The sequence below is a fragment of the Orbicella franksi genome, chromosome 11 (assembly GCF_964199315.1).
Source record: "Orbicella franksi chromosome 11, jaOrbFran1.1, whole genome shotgun sequence".
In the NCBI taxonomy this organism is placed as follows: Eukaryota; Metazoa; Cnidaria; class Anthozoa; order Scleractinia; family Merulinidae; genus Orbicella; species Orbicella franksi.
This window is the reverse complement of record NC_138155.1, coordinates 26438762-26457598: the sequence shown is the minus strand read 5'-3', so window position 1 is coordinate 26457598 and position 18837 is coordinate 26438762. Positions and strand designations below refer to the sequence as shown.

General features: G+C 40.2%; 1 protein-coding gene and 2 long non-coding RNA genes across 3 annotated transcripts in view; 2 read left to right on the top strand and 1 right to left on the bottom strand.

Moving 5' to 3' along the window:
- The window catches only part of LOC145460626 (uncharacterized), a 104392-nt gene that overhangs the window by 58651 nt on the left and 26904 nt on the right, over positions 1-18837 (bottom strand). The window lies entirely within an intron of this gene.
- LOC145460627 (uncharacterized) overlaps positions 1-18837 on the top strand; it is a 93776-nt gene that overhangs the window by 55484 nt on the left and 19455 nt on the right. The gene's annotated exons all lie outside the window — the stretch shown is intronic.
- LOC145503378 (uncharacterized) lies at positions 2855-18327 on the top strand. Its single transcript, XM_081482838.1, has 7 exons — positions 2855-2952; positions 5102-5146; positions 10220-10375; positions 13481-13532; positions 14346-14429; positions 16491-17245; positions 17505-18327. The coding sequence occupies exons 1-7, from the start codon at positions 2855-2857 to the stop codon at positions 17998-18000; spliced, it is 1686 nt and encodes a 561-aa protein (XP_081338964.1). The 3' UTR covers positions 18001-18327.

Sequence of the window (18837 nt, the reverse complement as noted above, 5' to 3'; positions counted from 1 at the left end):
TTGATTTTTTTCACGAAATCTTACGTGGAGAATGCTGAAAATAGAACTTCTAAGTCTTAAGATTTCATATAACTGACGGACAGATATTTTTTTTCGCCAACTGGCGAGTCGTTGCACTGATCACGAGCTCCTTAGTTGCATTGAAACATCTCAACACAACACAAGCTGTAAGTTGTTTAATTCCGCAAAGCAGGAGATGCAGTCCTCACGCACAGTGTCTCGATACACACGTACACTTGCATCGCGTTTTTTGTGGATTGAAAACTATGGATGCAACACGTACGAAACTGGTCTCTTGTCAAGTATATTATCTTGTACAAGTGAATATATGAAAGACCATATATTATCTTGTGTTACGTAATTAGAAAACCGGCGTTGGAATAATGAATGGACATGGACTTTGGACCAAAGTGTTCTTTTTCGCTTGCGTGAAAATTGTGTCGACCAATCGGAACCCTGCTTGTAGGATAAATTTAGCGCTTCCTGTTTCCACTGCACAGTGTTTTATCGATGCGACCTGTTCAAGGAGATGAATTTTCGCAGCAGCCTTAACAGTTGGCTTTCTTCCTACGATCCACTCTTGGAAAGAAGTTATGCCATAAGGTACGAATGTTCTATTTGAAGTTACATTAAGGATTTTTTGAGCGTCAGCAAAAATAAGCCGAAACGCTTTCCACTATGATAATGATGCCAAGTTTGAGATCTTTAGAGCTTGCACGATTGAGTTGCCGCAGCCTGTGTATGCAGTGTATATTATCCTGCAGGTCTTTAATATGATGTAAAAGTAAATTTGTTTATTCGCTTTACACTTTACATATATTTTTTCACATCATCTTGATTAAAATCGGTTTATGTTCAAGAAAATAAACATTGTGGCGCGAAGGCCGTCATAAACCAGGCTGTGTTGGTTCATGCGCTTGCCATGTTGCATAGAATAAATGATATGAACTGCGGAAATACTGAGGAAAAAAAGATGTGATCATCGAGGTTTTAATACCAATTTAAACTGCACAGTCCGAGTCCGAGAAAAGGTATTTCTGTAGATGTTGGTCGTGCAACAGAGATGAAAGGCATTGATTGGTTCACACCTCCAGCACACCCCCAGTACGCCCCTTGACTACCAGGAATGGCTGTAGCGATAAGTGCAAGTATGAAAGTGGGAATCTATGTAGAGTTTGCTTCCTTAAATTTGAGAAAAATATCAGACTGCCGGTCATTTAGTGATTTGAAAACCGTGACCGGCAGTCGATCTAAAAAAATCGTAAGTGTCACAAACCATGATCACGCTCTCTGAGCCGAGCGTAAACCAAGCGTTAGACTTGCGATCTATACAACTCTTTTGGATCGCTTGGCAGTTCTTAATCGACATTTGATAGTTTGAATTGGATGGGTTCCTTAGATTCCTTAAAATTTGAGAAAAATATCAGACTGCCGGTCATTTAGTGATTTTAAGACCTTGAAAGGCTGCCGGTCATTTAGCCACAGCGATAGTTTTAAGCTGCGAAAAGTAAATACGTCTTGCAATCGTTTGTCAAGAATCTTAACTTTGTTACTCATATTTTTTTCAGAATTCGACTTAATTAATTAATAATAAATAAAGTTCAGATCAGATCAAAACCGTTCCGTGGAGAGGGGGGCGTAAGGGTTTGCGGTGATGCGGTTTTGCGTTATTTTTGATGCGGTTTTGCGGAAATCTTTATTTTAACCCGCGGTATTGCGGTTTAATAACACTAAGCGGTTTGCAGTTTTCATAAATTTTCGATCGCGGTAATCGGTAAAAAGGAGTCTGCAGCCGTCTGCACTTTCCAGTTATGACAGTTATTACTCGGATCCTGACGCTTCCGATGACTGTTGATCTCTTGTTTATGTTTTGCAAGGGACCATTGTTGTGCAAGCAAGCTTTGCTGTTGGTAATTTCCGCTTTTTCCAGTCAATAATTGGTATGATTAACCATTTTATCCCATGATACGTCGACTTGTTGACTTTCCGGGCTGGGAATCTTCGCTCGGATTTCCTACAGTATTTTCCTACAGTATTTCTATGAGGACGGTCGGGAAGAGACGATGCTACTTCAAGGAGAAATTATTCTATTGCTCTTCTGTTTGGAGCAATACTACTCAAGCTAATTTGGACAAGCTCCGAGCAGTTCAGAATTTCGCTTGTCGCATTTTGTGCGACGCTAAAAAATTCGATCACATAACTCCTTTGCTAAAAGACGTGCGCTGGCTACCAGTCAGGCAACAACTTTATTTCCGTTTTGCTGTTCTGGTTTTTAAGTGCATGATGGGATGTGCTCCAGAGTGTTTGACATCTAAGCTCGTCAGAAGATCCGCCGTCTCGACAAGGACTACCAGGAACCCTCAACTTTTGAACATATCACTCTTCCGCACTGCTAGCGGTCAAAGGACTCAATATAGAGCGACTTCTCTGTGGAATGAGTTGCAGCCTGAACTTAAACTTTGTCCATCCGTGACGGATGTTTCAAGCGTTTCAGTTTCAAGCGGCTACTCAGGCGTAAGCTTCTTAATGACTGTTTTATTTAATTTTTATTCAACAGTTCAGTTCAGGTCACGCCTGGCAGTACGCCAGCATATTATTCCTGTTGACAGGACAAATGATGATAGATAACGTTTCACCAGCCAATAGTCCTCTGGTTTGCGCAGTAATAACAATAGGTGACGTCATTGATAGTTATATTATTAAAAGTTTATTTCTGATCAAGCTGCACTCAGTCGTCGTGGTCTTCTGCTCAGTCGTCGTAACAAATCTCAGTGTTGAAGTCTGGTTTGTCGAACAACATTTTAAGGTTCGTAAAAATCTTAAGTTTACATTTTTCGCCAACTGATTAAGTATCATGACTTCAGTGGGCAGTTTCATTTCTGTTGGGCCCTGTAGCGCTAGCTCCGAAGGACTTGACGAGCGACCAAGAGACAGAGAAGTATTACGAAGCAGGTAGGACAATTTGCCAACTGAGTTTTTTAGATTATGGTGTTCATAACTGCTCTGAGGATATTTAATTATGTAGCTCGATAATTAACATGACTTGAAAGGAATTTGTATTTATCACGAGCCTTCGAATTTTGATCTGGAACGGGGCATGGTGGCCTCACAATGTACGGAATTGGTTAGACTGCCAGCAGTCTCTTTCTTTTCCTAGCCTGCGAGAAGTTAGGTTTCTAGAGCGTTTCCGTAATTTGCATAATATTAACAGAGTTCCGGCCGGGTGATTTCAGGAACGACAACCGCCGACGACTGGTAGTCTAGGATTTGGTCTGATACGTAAACCAGCGAGGCAGCGTTTCTCCTACATCTTCAGTACTTTGCAGTCTTTTTTAAAATAGTGATTAGGTAATTCGGTTGGCTTGTCTCTACAGTAAGGAACAGATTCAAAACTCATCTGATTAAACGCCCCGAGTAAGACGTGGAACACGCTTTCGTTCTACTTTCACTAGCATGTCAGGGGGTGTTTTTTTTTCATTCGCGCGAAAACGCCTGTCACTCAGTGAAGGTTGCGTGGCAATTCTTTTTTTGTGTGACCTTTTCCGTTTGCCTGTATGGCTCGATTGGAAACTTTTGTATAACAATTCATTTCAGTTCACATTTTATTCTGTTACTTAAAAATATCAGTCTTACCTCTTGTGTCTTGTAGCTCAAATGAACAACATTATTGAAGGCTAACTTGTTCCGTGTATTGTTAGGTACACAAGAAGTCGTTACGCTACATCCTCCGAAACCTAGTGAAGGGTGAAAAGTAGCATTTATGCAGCGTCACATATGTGGTCTGTAATTGGTCCGCGCTCGCCATGTTGCTCAATACTTGTTACTGTAAATTACAGCGTAGAAACGAGATGAACTGCTTAATGTCTTCCCGGCATGCAAAAATTACAGCTTCAACTGGAACATAGAGAATGAGTAGGAAGGCTATTGACACAAATTAGACCCATTCAGCTTGTTGCTCGCTTTTGTTTAAAAGCATTAGTTCGACTTCAGTAGACTACATTAAATAACTTGACACGAGCAAAACCACAGGTCGTTTATTAATAGCTGGAAGACACAATACAACGTGAGATCTTACTAACCTACAGAAACAGTGTGCAGTAGAACTACACTTAATAACTTGTCATTTAAGAAAGCAACCACAGGGTCGTTTGTGAATTGCTTGAAGATGGGGTCTTCTAGCTATCAGTGCAATTTACAAACCTGAGTTACTAGAGACTCGTGATACTCTGTAGTGCAACAGCGTGTACGGCAACTTATCAGGGATTACTAGTGTTACCATTGGTGGATAATATGGAAACAAGCCTTAAAATACAATGTGAAATCTTACTAACCTACAGAAAGAGTGCGCTATATTCTTACACATTTAATGAGAGTTTGTCAGTTCAGTTGAAGTCAATAAAAATGTTATCCTCGCTTTCCCTAATGCCTGTCGCTTGTCTAAACACAAGGTACCGGTTAGGATTCAATGGGCTGGAAATTCAATTCTGTCAGTCACTGAAAGGCGTGGAAGAGTGACAATATTGACAATAACAATAACCAGACTGGTTATAACCAGGCTGGTAGGTAGGTGCGATTGCGCATTTTCCTTTTATCTGAAACGCATCCGTTTCACTCGCGGTACAAACGGATATTGCCAAATACCACTACAGATCATGCTATTACCTATACTAATATCAAATGCAAAACAAAAATTTTATTATTGTTCTAAATCGAGGGATGAGAGCATCGATTAAGCATTTCCATATATTTTGAAACACCAAGTTCAAAGATCTTTGCATCGCTTGTAGTTCATCCTACTGTTTGTTTCTTCTTGGCTCTTGTTTTAATGGTTCAATGTATGTGAATCCGCATACTGCAAAATACAGTAAGCCTTTGAATCATTTCAAGTAAGAAATAAATATTAGCAGACCAAGCCACGTCTGATGAAAAAAACACATCGTAACTGTTTTGACCGAGTCCAGTCGTGGTCGTCTTCGCCTGTGTCGTTGTCGTGAATTCTCACTGTGAAAGTCTGATTTATCGAAAAATATTTAAAATTATCCACCAACTGATAAATCATCATGACTTCTGTGAGAACTTTTATTTCTGTTGTGCCCTGCAGTCCGGAGAGACTTGACGAGCGACCAAGAGAACTACTAGAAAACAGGTAGGAATAAAGACCATGTGACGGAGACTAGTAGGAATTGGTAACAATGTGCCAACTGATTTTGTCGGGATTGCTTTTCGATGCCCTGAGGAAAATTTAATTTATTGGATAGTTCGATGACTTAAATACCTAAAAAGATTTCGGGTTTATTACAAGTCTTTGAATTTTGATCGGGCAGCTACGAAGTCAACGAAGCTTCCGAGCCGCGGATGTAAGTGTACGGATAGAATGTACAGATTGTGTTTGTTATGTAAACCAACAAGACAGCGCTTTCCCTAGATCGTCAAAGCTTTGCAGTTTTTTTCGAATAAAGTTAAGGCAATTCCGGCCAGTTGGGTTGTTCTTTATAGAAGGAATGCAGTTGAATCCCGATTTTTCGAACCTCTCGATAATTCGAACTAAAAGTCATTTCACTCTCCTCTGTCGAACACTGTACTTTAAGCCCCGATCACTCGAACTACCCAATTGTCAAAACCAATTATTGTTTCCCTTGAGGGAGGGAGATTAAAAAAAAAAAAAAATTCCGCTTAGTTATGCTCACATATCCTACTGTCGCATGTGCTCGGTTTTTCTAATTATGCACAACTTGTGACTGGTTGTTTGCTTGATTGTTTATCGGAATTGAAGGGTTAAATAATTAACGTTCGGTTGAGCGAAGCGAATTAAAACGTAAGCAAGGAATCCGCTGGAGCTGGAGAACAACAAGTGTATTTTTACGTGCATTTGATTAGAGGTAGCATTGTTGCCGACCCATCTTTTGATGCGTATATATAGCACATGCATTGCACATGCATATGATCTGGGGTAGTTGGCTATGTAACACATAAATCGGACAATGAATTGAACGATATACCTGGGCCGCTACTGTAAGGACTGCTTATTGTTAAATTCTCTGCCTCAATTTATTGAAAAAGTTCTAACAACTAATTGATTTGCTTAAAAAATCAACAACTTTAAATCGGAACGAACTTTTGAAACACCCTGTAATAAGTGAATCGGACAAAAAATTGGACGGTTTACTGGGGCGCTACAGCTAGCGCCGCTTTTTGTCCCAGTTGGTAGCAACTATCTATGATTGGGACGAAATATTTCTTGCAGATCTCTTATCAACATGGAATTCAAAGCTTAAGGTATCAATCCTCGTCTGGATATCGCGTAATGCAAAACAACAAACACTTCTGCGGGTCACCCGATCGTGGACATTTTCAAACGTGTCATCGCCTAAAATCTCCTTAGTTTTTGCACAAACATCTCAGCAACGCGCCGAGTTGGAAAGAGCGGGATTGTTGTCTTCATTCGGCGTGCAACGCAAGCGAATTGAAAAAATTGGGGGATTCTCCGAACACGATGTGACTCAGTGATTGGTTGAATCGACACGCGCTTTAGCCCACGCAGTTACCTAATGGCTCGTCACGCACTCCTAGATCCTCCCTACGGTACAAGCCCAGGACGGTACACGCTTCCACGCCGAAATAGAAACTATACTTCCAGAGAGTGATGGCTAAAACTTCAGTTTTGTCTTGTCGCTCGTCAGTCCATCATTTTCTCGTTTCTTCCGTTCTTGCTTGTAGTTTCCGGCAAACGAGCAAATACAAGCAATTAGTTTCTATTGACCATATGTGTCAAGCGTGACGTAGTGTTTTTATTTCAAAACATTGACTTCCTGCAAACTGTCCGGCCCCTTTCCCTTTCATTTCGTGATTTATTCATCAGCTACGGCTGATTGGCCACTAAGTAATGATACCAGATATCATGATCTGATTGGTTAAATCGCTGATTTTTGACATTTTGATCAGCACATTGTTTTTAGACAGGTTTTTTGAGGTTATAATCTCTTCGAATCCAAAGAATGCGAGGTCGACGTCTTTCGACGCGTGGGTGTGTAAATTCCCGATAACCAATCGGAACGAATACTACTTCGAGGGTATAAACTGAGCACTTCACTGCTTTCACAGCTCAGTTACTGTAAGCCAGGCTGTACGTAAGTGGTACTGCTGTTGATTCTTGACAAATTTCAACAACTCAAAAATATCACCTTTTAGACATTTCTCACTTGTTTAAGACGATGGATTTTCGGAGTACTTCGATCAGTTGGCCGTCTTGTTCCAATTCACTCTGGGAAGGAAGTACTGTCATGAGGTACGGCAAATGTCCTATTCGTTATTGCTGTACGTTTTCTCGATCGAGCGGCGGTTAAGATAAGCTGTAGCCAAATATTTCGTGTAGAGTGCATTTCACACTCCAAGGTACAACTAGAGTTGAGTTTGCAAGCTTTGCTCGCAGCAAAGAGGTGCCGAAGCCTGTGTATGGGATGTTATTACTTTTGAATTTCCTCTTGCTCTTGGGAACTGAATGAGAGGGTGTATGTGATAATAAACCAGGTTTAGATTATTTTGTTATATTTTTTTAGATTATGTTTTGAGTTAATTTAAGAAAATGGTGAAAACATTTTTCTCTTTACACCGCTGTTTTTCAAAATATCGTAGACTTAGGAGATTTAAAATGTGGGTAGCTCGTAACAAAGTAACAAGGTCATGTTATGCATATTGCAGAAATACATATTCCACCTCGACGCTATCTGTTCAGAGATTTCATCACTGACCTTTATAAATAATTTTTCCTTCTTGCATTATTATTACCACTATGCTGAGAAGTTATGCGTGATATTGTCACAAATTACAATCTATCTTTGAGAATCTATGTTTCTTTGAATCATGTCATGTTGCTAGCGCGGAGCGGGAGTGTCCCCTTATCAAACTGAACTATGATATATGGTTGTTCATGATATGTCAGCAGCGAGCAGAGAATCAAAAACTCAAAGGTTTTGGAGAGTCTAGTCTACTTCTAGATTACTCGGTTTGACAGCTTAATTCAGTTATAATGATATAACTTTTAGTCTGTAAAAAAATGAAAGCTCAAAAGCTCAAAATATGGTCCATTATTGTCATACGTGTTCTTTTTGTCAATTGAAATTGACAAGGCATTCAATGCTATGTTCAATCGTTACCACCCTTTATTTCTTCTGTGTCAGGTGGGAAAAAATGTTGACATGTAAAATTAAGACTGGCAATCGAAAACCAGGATACTTCCAAGATTAAAATTAAAAAGTCTCATCGTTTAGAAATGTAAAAAACACAAGGAGGTGAACTCTCACAGAAGTCTAGTCTTGAAAAGCAGTAATAATTGTCATGAGGTACACGACTTAAACGAGCTGCGCGGTTACAAATTCTGTAGAGATCACTATGAGGTCTTATTTAAACCTCTTGAGAGGATTCTACTATGTCTACTAATTCTGCTATGTCCTCGACTCTTACTCGCAGTCAGAAATTACAGAACTGATTTCGACGGAAAGACTTCTTCAAAACCTCCTGGGAGTATCTGTTATGTTTATTTAGAAATGCCAGGCGATTCCGAATCTTCTGAGCTTGGGAATACTAAACTATTGACCTGCATACCCAGTGATTATTTTGGTCAGACTTCTAACGGACCGATTTAATTGCCCGGTAGTCAAAAATTGTTACAGAATTTCGACGGAACGACTTCTTTACCAGTCAGCGGTGGTTCAGAGAATTTCTCTATCGAAGTTGGCATTTGTAAACAGTGAACACAGGATACTGTCCCCTCTTCCATTTTTCGAGGGTGTTTACCGAATGTAATTAAAAGATGGAAATCGTCAACTGAATCAGTCAGGCCGTTTGTCGCTAATAATTACCGTAACTGGTCGATGGCGAATCGGCAGTGAATTTGCAGAAAACTTCAGCAATTTTTCTCCCATTATGAGAGTTTGAAAATGTGTACGATTTGGACAATAAACTCCTGAAACTTGAATTCAATCTATACTGATTTGACTCCTATGTTTTTTAGTTGTTTTAGCAAAGTAACAAACGGAAAAAATTACACTTAAGATCAAAATTTGACAGGTATCAAAACGAGTTAGTTACATGCCAGGTTCGAACTTAAAATTGCAAATAAAATAATATACTCTATCCCAAGGTCGTATTAACAACATGACCTCTTCATACTGCAGCTAGTATTTACATTTTGCAAGAGCTGTGTTACTTGCATATCTTTCAAACAGCAAGGAATATTCGGTAATTTCTCTCTCACTTAGTTTAGAATAAAAGTTTTGACACGAACGTGTAGATAAAGATCTTTGCGAAGGAACGAAGTCAACGAAGTCAACTTATTATTCAAAGAGCAACAGGAAAAGTAGCAATGCCTAAAACTTAACAAAATCTTAAGACATAGCACGCGAAAGTATTTGCTGACTGATCTTAGAAATATCCGCTGATTAATTGGACTATATTGCTGATTGTACAACTAGTGAGGTCGTATCTTTATGCTGGCTTGCGTAATGAGTTTTCTGACACCGTTATACCAAATATAAACCTAAATTTTCTCAATTTTAGATATGTTGAATATGTAATGTTGCAAATAAAATGGCATTCTAAGATTTTACTTTAGGGAATACTTCACTTATGATAGGGCAGACTGGTATCTACGTGTTTGGCGAATCTCGGCTTCGGCAAACACCCTCGGCTGAATATTTCGAATCCGCTTTAAATAACACGATGCAATTTGTCGAGTTTATTAGCTCAAACACCGTGCAGTGTGTGAAATAGTGCATTTCGACAATGTCCTTTTCGCATAAAATTTATTGAACCGCCGTTTCGGTAAAACTAGGGACCATATGCATATACCATGGCAAAGGCGAGGACGACGACTATCAGAAAAGGTATTTATATTCTACTTCAGAATTTCGCAGTTATCTAGATCTCTTCGTGTGTCTCTGTCGGTATAGCTTTTGTGTCGGTTGAATATGCTACGAATGCGTTCAGTTCCAAAATGAAAAATTAGCCGTATTGTATGCTGGCGAAGCTTGAATTGAATTTACTCTGAATATTTCCGCTGAAACACTATGCAACTTAGAGCATATGAGTTCAAAAATTGCTGTAAAATGGTGCAGTTCAAAAATTGGGTTTATACCTAACATTTATTGAACCGTTACATACTCTGACGTGCTCAGATTCAACTCTTAGAAGAACGATAATCATTGAATGTTTAAAGCTGCAGGTATGTAACATGGAGCTGTTTAGAGCACGCAATGTTTGATAGATGGGTGTCTTTTACACACGGAAGTCCTAGCAAGAGCAATGTCGGCTTTAAAGCCATGTTAGAAATCGAACTTAAGTGGCGAACCTATGTCGCTAGAGCGATCAAACGAAAAATGTAAGGTATACAAAATTACAATTCAAAATTGTTTTTAAAAACTATTTGCACTAGATAAGCTTAAAACATTTAATATCACCTTGTGGTCAGTAAAAATCATGGATACACACACTTGAAAGTTTTTCCTCTCCAGAAGGTCTTCAGAGTATAGTTTGTTGCGGTGAAAAGTCCCAAAGTAGAAACGCCAAGCGTTTTGTTGATGTCTTCGATCGAATACAACCGATCGCTATCGATCTTTGCCACTTCGCTCGTTTTAATGGCGACTCGCAATGTCGCTGACAAGTATGAGAACTTTAACTTTTCGTTGGTTACTACGACGATCAGTGCTACAACTGTCCACAAACCACAGTTATTCCCCAATAAAACAACTGGAAGCTCGGCGTCCCTGGCCATGCAAATATTACTAGTGGTCACGGCTAGTTAGAGGTGTTCGACGAAAAGACGCTGCCGTCAGTGGTCATCAGTTATTCCACAAAGCCGTTTGCCAGATAAAGCTGGGGCTTTCATTTTTCGTCGAAAAACACTTGCTGAAGCTTTCCAGAAAAACAAATAACTGGGAACTGAATACGACAATGCCGCAATGCATCGAAACAATTTGATGATCTGTCTAGACGTAAAATATTCCTTTCTAAAGTAACGTCAAAAATATACATTTCGGGAATGCTGGTTACCATGGTTACGCTAACATATTTAATTTATTAAAAGAAACGCGTTCAGTTGCAAACAAAAACTGCAACACTGGAAATTGGAAAAATAACGAAAGCCTTATTAATTAATATGTCCAAAATAAAAACACAATAGAAGAGTCAAGATAGAATATAATATTGTGATGTTGCCATTTCTTACGCTTCAGAACTCAACCAAGCTAGCAATGAGCGGCCATGTTTTTAATACACATCCAACAAAAACACGTGACCATATCTACTGTAAGGGGGGTAGGGTCGGACACAAATGTACTCTGTAACTTTCGCTACAATATAAGGCGATGCCGTGGATGTGTTCCAAGTAGCCTTCAATTTTTACCTTTTGAAGGGATAATGGCTCACGGCAGATTCCCTGTTGATAACGAACCTCCAGTAGGTAAATATGGAGTTATTTGCCATAGATATGTAAGCGCACATCGTTTTGTGCAGGGCTGAAAAGTACATTTCTTTTTTGGTAATTTAATCCGGCAATTTAACAGATTGGTGGTCACAAAACAAAAGTTGATCAATGTTTACGGCGTGCCACCATGTGGTTTGACCTGCGTGACATTTGAGCAATTTCAATCCATGAAAAAGTTTCATTCAACTTCATCTGATTGGTCTATCTCGAGAAAGGTTGTCATCAGAGTGCTGTGAGTGAGCAGTAGGCGATGCGGTCTAGTGCAAGTGACCAATGACTAATCTGGCTGATTTCTTGTATGTGACTAATAATGTAAAAAAAGTTGATCAATGTTTACGGCGTGCCACCATGTGGTTTGACCTGCGTGACATTTGAGCAATTTCAATCCATGAAAAAGTTTCATTCAGCTTCATCTGATTGGTCTATCTCGAGAAAGGTTGTCATCAGAGTGCTGTAAGTGGACAGTAGGCGATGCGGTCTAGTGCAAGTGACCAATGACTAATCTGGCTGATTTCTTGTATTGACTAATAATATAAAAGAAGTTGCTCACTGCGGTTTTCTCGTTGTTGTCCTCGCCTACGTCTTCGTAGAAAAGTCACGCTGAAGTAATAGAAATCTTAAGTTGATAGTTTTTTCCCAGTTGAGCGTCATGATTTCTGTGGGGAGTTGTGATTCTGCTAGACCTAGCAATTCGGAGGGACTCGGTGAGCGTCCAAGAGAACTATTGGAAAACAGGTAGGAGCTATAGGCGAATCTTTGTTTACACTTTTTGCCTCATTAACATTTGCTTATCACTGTCTGATCACGCTGATGAAAGAAAAACTCTAAATATTGAAAGGGCATAACAGTTTCAGTTACCTCTGAAAATTTGAGCCCAATACACGGAATGGTTTCGGAGAAATTCTCTTCTAAAAACTCGAAATTTTACAGAGAAATGTATGGCTCGTTAACTTTTTTGCCACATAGCAATTTTGCAGTTTTTGATGGCTGATATTTCCTTCAATTTTGCTTGTAAGGAGCTGAGAATTGCACAAATTGCTCAACTTAATCAGCTTTATCAACTTTTGCATTTAGTTCATATATACGCCACGGCTTCTGTGAGTCAAATCGTATGCTAATGAGGAATTTTGTAAACGGCAATGACGTCACTGAAAGATCCGCCTATTGGCAGGAATAACCTCAATTAGCTTCCTCTATTTGCGTTAGATTTTTGATTGTGACCCTGTTGCCCGAAGATAATTACACAATGCCCGAAAGCATGCGTGTTGATCAAGCACACTCAAATAGCAGTAAAAACAAAAACGTCAGAGAAAGTAGCCTACAAGCCTGGCCCTGACAGCCTTATAGAATGTTTTCTCCCGAGTACTTTTGCCCGAATCACCAGCGTTTTGCCCGAAAAACTTCAAAAATTTCTGAAACGGGGAGGGGAGGAAAGCTGTATTTCTTTTAAGAATTATCTCAATGATTAATGAGGTTTTGAAGTATTGTTAATTGAACACTTAGATTGATTTAAGAACGCAAGTACGTCGAAAGATTTATATCGGTCTTGGCCTAGTAAAGAGAAAAAATTGAAAACCACGCTGGCGTCAATGGCCGTCCGGTCAGTGACTCCACGAAGAATCACGAGTTTTCCTGAAAAGATCATTGGAGCTTTCATTTCTTGTCGAAAATCACCGTTTATGTTGAAGATTTTTCGAGAAGAACAAATAACTAGAAACTGAATACGACATTGCCGCAGTGCTTCGAAACAATCCGATGATCTGTCTAGACCTAATATTATAATTGTTTCCGCTTTCGATTTCCTTTTCATCTTGTTACCATGGTTACGCTGACATTTCACTGGGTGAAAGAACTTGTTGCGCCGCAAACCAGAGCAAGCAATTTTACTGGCAAAAGTAATACAAAGAGCGCATGCAATTACAAAAGTCAAGATAACAAAAATAATTTTAGACAATGTCAGAAATGTCTTCAATGTAACCTTCAATTTTTACTCTTTTGAAGGAATGGCCCAGGCAGATGCCCTGTTGATAATGAACCTCCATTAGAGTTAGAGGTAAATATGGAATTCTTAGCCAGATAGTATGTAAGCATATACCTCTTTGCGTATTGCTAAACAGTGCATTTCCTTTCAGTAAATATGATTGCAACTAAATCGTGAAGCAGTCTGTTTTTGGCTGGTTGGTCTCTGAAAGCGGGTAATATATGTAACCACTGTGCAATAATTATTAGCAGGGGGTACATGGTTGGAAAACGAGGCCTTAAAGGGCGAAAAGTGGACGCCATCGATCTCTATCCTGATCGGTTTGTTGGTTTGTTCACGGATTATTTGTTCCTATAGCTACGAAAGAGAACGATTCCTTTGATTGGTCCGCTAAAGCTTGCTGACGTCAATACAAATGTTTCCTATCGAAAAATATATATCAGCGTTCACTGGGGCTTTCCCAGAAGAAAGGTGATCTCAACAAGTCATATCTGGGAAAGAACCAGCGGACACGCGCGAAAAGTAAACCATTTTTTGATGCTCGATTACACCCACTTGCTGGATTTATAATGCCAATGCAAATGTACCCCATCGAATAATATTATCAACGTTCACTGGGGCCTTCCCATAATAGAGGTGATCATTGACATCATTGGGAAAGAACCACTGGACAAGCGCTAAAGGTACACCCGCGTGCTGGATTTGAATAAAACCCCAGCTTCGCAAATAAGGATGTGACATTTGAATTTGCCTGTGCCAGTGGATACAAACTCCAGCGACGAGCGAAGTTTTCTATCTGGAGCAGCGAAAATGCCATTCCCTAATCATTTACATGAATCAGTCAGTGACTCCATTGTAAGTTCAAAATGTTAATCTTATTTTCAGTTATCTTCTCTCTATGCTTTACCGAACGGCGCTTCTGTGATTAAACTTGAAAGGGACACTACCACGCGCTGCACATGTGTATATGTAAGATTGCTTTTCCGTATCGGCTAAAATAATAGGGAGTTTAGGCAAATCACTACGGCTGGTGCTACTACGGCTGCCGTGACTGAAAAGGTCTGGGGAGAGCACGTCTCGGTGGTCTGCCAAATTTTTAAGTTTAGCGAGTAAAGCGAAATACAAAGATGAAAGAAACATCGGCTAAGGAGTCTAGGATCTCTTTTATTTAGTTTCTCACAGCCAAATGGCTTCGCTCAAAGGACGATGGCCGTTATTCGTCTTCCTAGGACGAACAGATTATTTCTGAGCGAAAGCGAATGCCAGACACTTTGTTCCATAACAATTTGATGGATGAAATATATAGTTTCTGAGACAAATATCTCAAAGAATATCGAGTTAAGAACACAAATATATCAATACTCAAAGAAGCAAAATAGCATCGTATAGTTATACAGATATAAAACATCTTCACTAAACCCTCAAAGCAAACTTAACCGAAGAAAAACAAGCTCGTGCTCAAGAAGAATATTTCACTTGACTCACTTCGCCATTCCAACACCTTTGCCAAAACTTATCGTAAATTCAGGATACGGATTTACAAGCTTATGAAAGGTAACCTTGACACAATCTTTGACTTAAATTGACTTTAAAGGATATAGTATCCATTGGAATTCTTAAAATGCTGAGATGTCCGTTGAAAAGGGCCAGAGAAGCGAAATAAACCCGACGTTGTAGCCACTACGGCAAAACATCGCGACTCACGTAGTCAGATTTCACTATACGGCTCGATGCAACCGACGTACGTGCGCATTATCTCATTTTGGGGGAAATTTACTTCCGGCAGCCGTGTCAGCGCCAGCCGTAGCGATTTGCTTAAAGTCTCTAATGGTTTTAGAAGGGATTTTTAGCGTAATGTGCTATTTTATAGCTAAGGGAAAGCAGATTTCTCAAGACAAAATTATTTCGAGATGAACCATGTCTAATATACCCAAACTTTGTCCATTCGTCTGAGGTGCCTGACGATTCGACTCGATTCGCTCGAAGTCGATCCACACCACCGAAAGTCAAGACCCCTGAAGTAATGAAACATTTACTGCTACGGGACCACCGAAATCAAACCGCTCTTGGCAATAGACTTCGGTCAAATAAACAGCGGTACTTCACATTCATGGCGAAAGTACTGGCGGTGGTGAATTCTTCAGTAAGTTTGAGTGCGAACGGCGAAGATAGGTATGATTTTATATTGTTGTTTGAGCCCAATCTGGAGTTGTTGTCGGCGGAGGGCTTCCATGGGAAATCTATCGGCCTCTTGCCGATACTTATCATCTATTTTTTTTTTTAGCGCAATCGTACTCACACATTAGCTTCTAACGTGCTTTAAAGTCCAGCGGTGCGGCTGGGACGTGTTCACGACCTTCTACATCTCACTGACGTTTTTTGTGTTCAACACGACTTCTCTCTGTAAGTGTTGGGATATGAAGTTAGTATCTTGCCAAAAGTGAATTGGGCCTTCTGCCGGCCGACTACAACGTAGTGCAAATTGATTTCATGAAAAAAAACAATAAATCACCCATTACTTTTATATTCAGACTGTTCAATTTTCGTGTCTCTTCCATTGATGGTAGTTCAAAATTCAATTTTTCAAAGCTGTCTTCGCTGTTCTCGACATTGTCGCCGTGGGTGTGAAGCCGTTTCTGCTTCTGTCCTATTCGTAGTATTTGTTTGTACTGTCCTCAATTAGCACAACAGTGCTAAATGCATGAGGTCATTTGCTTTTATATAATAATTAAATGAATGCGCGCGCTCTGATTGGTCAATCAGCCATGGTTTATTCTGCCAGTAAACTCATGGAAATTTCGCGTGTCTTCTGAATTAATACATAAAAGCAATAGACCACAAGTTTCTATGGTTTATAGGCTGATAAACCACTTGGGACGTTGGAAGAACACTCGAAGAATTCGTAAATCACTCGTCTGCGGCTCGTAATTTACGGATTCTTCTCGTGTTCTTGCAACATCCCGCGTGGTTTATCAGCCTATAAACCATAAAAACGTGTGGTCTATTACTTAAGTATTTTATTTATTCTAGCGCAGAGATGGTGGTCAGGGCTGCGTCACGAGCGACAACACTCCTCCAGCTGAGCCACCCGCCGTGCAGGGGATCCCTGAGCAAGGGCAACAGCCAGGTTATCAGCAGGGAAATGATGAGCAGGGTGTTGGACCATCTCTTCCTGACGTGGAGACGGGGCAATCCCTCAATCAAGAGCGGCATCCGACCAACCAGCAGGGCGATGATGGTCAGGTTAATGGACGAACCTACCTCAGGGCAACCGGTGGACAAGCCAGTGAAGTATCTAGCCCCATCCCAGAAACGGAAGAGACCGAAGGAAATTTGCTGAATACGCGTGAGAGGCAGCCAGTTTACCAGCGGAGCGATGTTGGAGGAAGCAGTGGTGTGAACCAATCCATGTTAAATGGTGGAGAGGTCATATCCAGAGAAGAATCCTCCATCCAAGACCCGGCTGCATGTCAGCTGGTGAATGGACAACAACAGCAGTCCAGTTACCAGCAGAGTGCACAGGCTAATGCACTGAGCCACCCCACTCAGGAGGTGGGCCTGGATACACGCCAGAACCAAGATAGACAGGAACTGCCTTACCCTATTCAGGAGACCGCACCTTTTGCAGAGCGGACGCCAGATGTACACGAAGACCTGCCTCCATGTCACCAGCAGCTAAATGGTGCAGACATAAATGCAGTGAGTTCCACTGGTGAGAGGGAACAGGCTGTGGAGCATACCTGTAGTCAACAGAAACTACAACTATGGAGACAGGAATCTGACAGGCAAGCTGATGTTACGTCTACTACATTCCTATTGGAAATAAAATACAGGGTCATTTATGTTATGTCCTGTGACTGGAGGCAACATCACTATTTTTTTTAACTAGCTACTTTATATCGAATACTACATTGTATCGAATAAACAGTAAACTATGACTAAAGAAGTGATAACGATAGCTTTAATCAACAACATTCACACCGTTATATGATCTTAAAGAGGAATAGTGTAATGTAAATAATGGGTATTGTATTTTATTCTCAGGGCCAAGCCACAAAAGGCCACGAGAAGCAAGAAGAATCCAAGGGAAACTTTTTTTATTCTGGAAATACCAGAAGTTCAACAGCGTCGCCAAGGTGACGTAAATGGCGAGCCAATGGTTTTCTTCAGTTCAGCCATTCATACTGATAGCTATGAATACAAGTTTGGAATAAGAGTTTATCTCAGTGGAGTGGATAATGGAAGAGGCAGATATGTGGCCATCTTTGTCCACATGATGGAGGGTGAACATGATGATCTTTTACAGTGGCCTTTCACTGGAACAATCACGTTATCGATCTTGGATCGGAGTGGTGCCAAACACAACGACATCAGTCAGCTCGTGCAAGCCACGCCAAATGTATCTGCATTTCACAGGCCCAGGGAAGCCATTTGCCCTAAAGGATGTGGTTTTGTAAAGTTCGCTCCGATTGAGCAGGTCTTTGGTCCTGATTACGTAAAGAACGACAAATTGTTTCTGAAAATTGAATTTTCCGACTAACTGACGATAAGTTGCTGTTGTTATTGTTATTTTTGAATTTTTTTGTCGGTTAACTCATTTGTAAGGAGACGTTCACAAGCATAATACTGATTTGTTGATGCTGGCTAACATTTTTCACGATTGCTCTCTGCTGGCAAAACTGTTGAATATGCGTAGTTAATGGTTAGCTTAAAGCGATATATAATCACCGTCGGCCGACCGAAATATTACATTGTGCTCGGAGCATTGTGTTTCGGCGGCTTTGCCTTCCTCAGCTGTGTTGGTCACTGATTCAGAAAAGTCACGAGTATAAACACCTTATTCGACCGTTTATTCAGATAATACGCGTCCCAGGGCCTGGAAAAACGAGGAAAATCAATAAAAAATCTTGTTTTTGAGTTTCCAAATGGGGCACAGGAGCGCTCACAGTCAACCACGTTGGATATGAGATGAGATAGCCAACGAGGCGCCTAGCGCCGAGTTGGATATAGTTATCTGATACCCAGCAAGCGCGAGTGGAATAATTATTTTATTAAAAAAAGAGAAAAATAAAATAAAATAACAGTGAAAACGCCCCCCCAAATTAAGCTGACACATACCAAATTTTAGATTATGGTATAATCGCTCATATGCCATGATGGCTAAGCGATAGCCAATGAAAATTCTGGATTTGCACAATCCAATGATCCAGTTTTGTATTTGTATATTTTCTTCGACTTGCTACCTGTATTTTATGCGATAGAGTAGTTTTTGAAAAAAAATGTTGATTGTAATAGATTTTGCATGGAGCTTTTAAATGTAGCATTTGTTATATGGTTGTTCACTGATGTAACTTTTAGCCCTTTGTAACTATGCTAT

Bases quoted from the DNA above. Each gene is read 5' to 3' on its own strand.
- LOC145503378 (XM_081482838.1), top strand. From the start codon at position 2,855: ATGACTTCAGTGGGCAGTTTCATTTCTGTTGGGCCCTGTAGCGCTAGC. The intron at 13,533-14,345 runs GTAAATATGGAA...TCTTATTTTCAG, and splicing joins AACCTCCATTAGAGTTAGAG to TTATCTTCTCTCTATGCTTT. The intron at 17,246-17,504 runs GCAAGCTGATGT...TTTTATTCTCAG, and splicing joins TGGAGACAGGAATCTGACAG to GGCCAAGCCACAAAAGGCCA.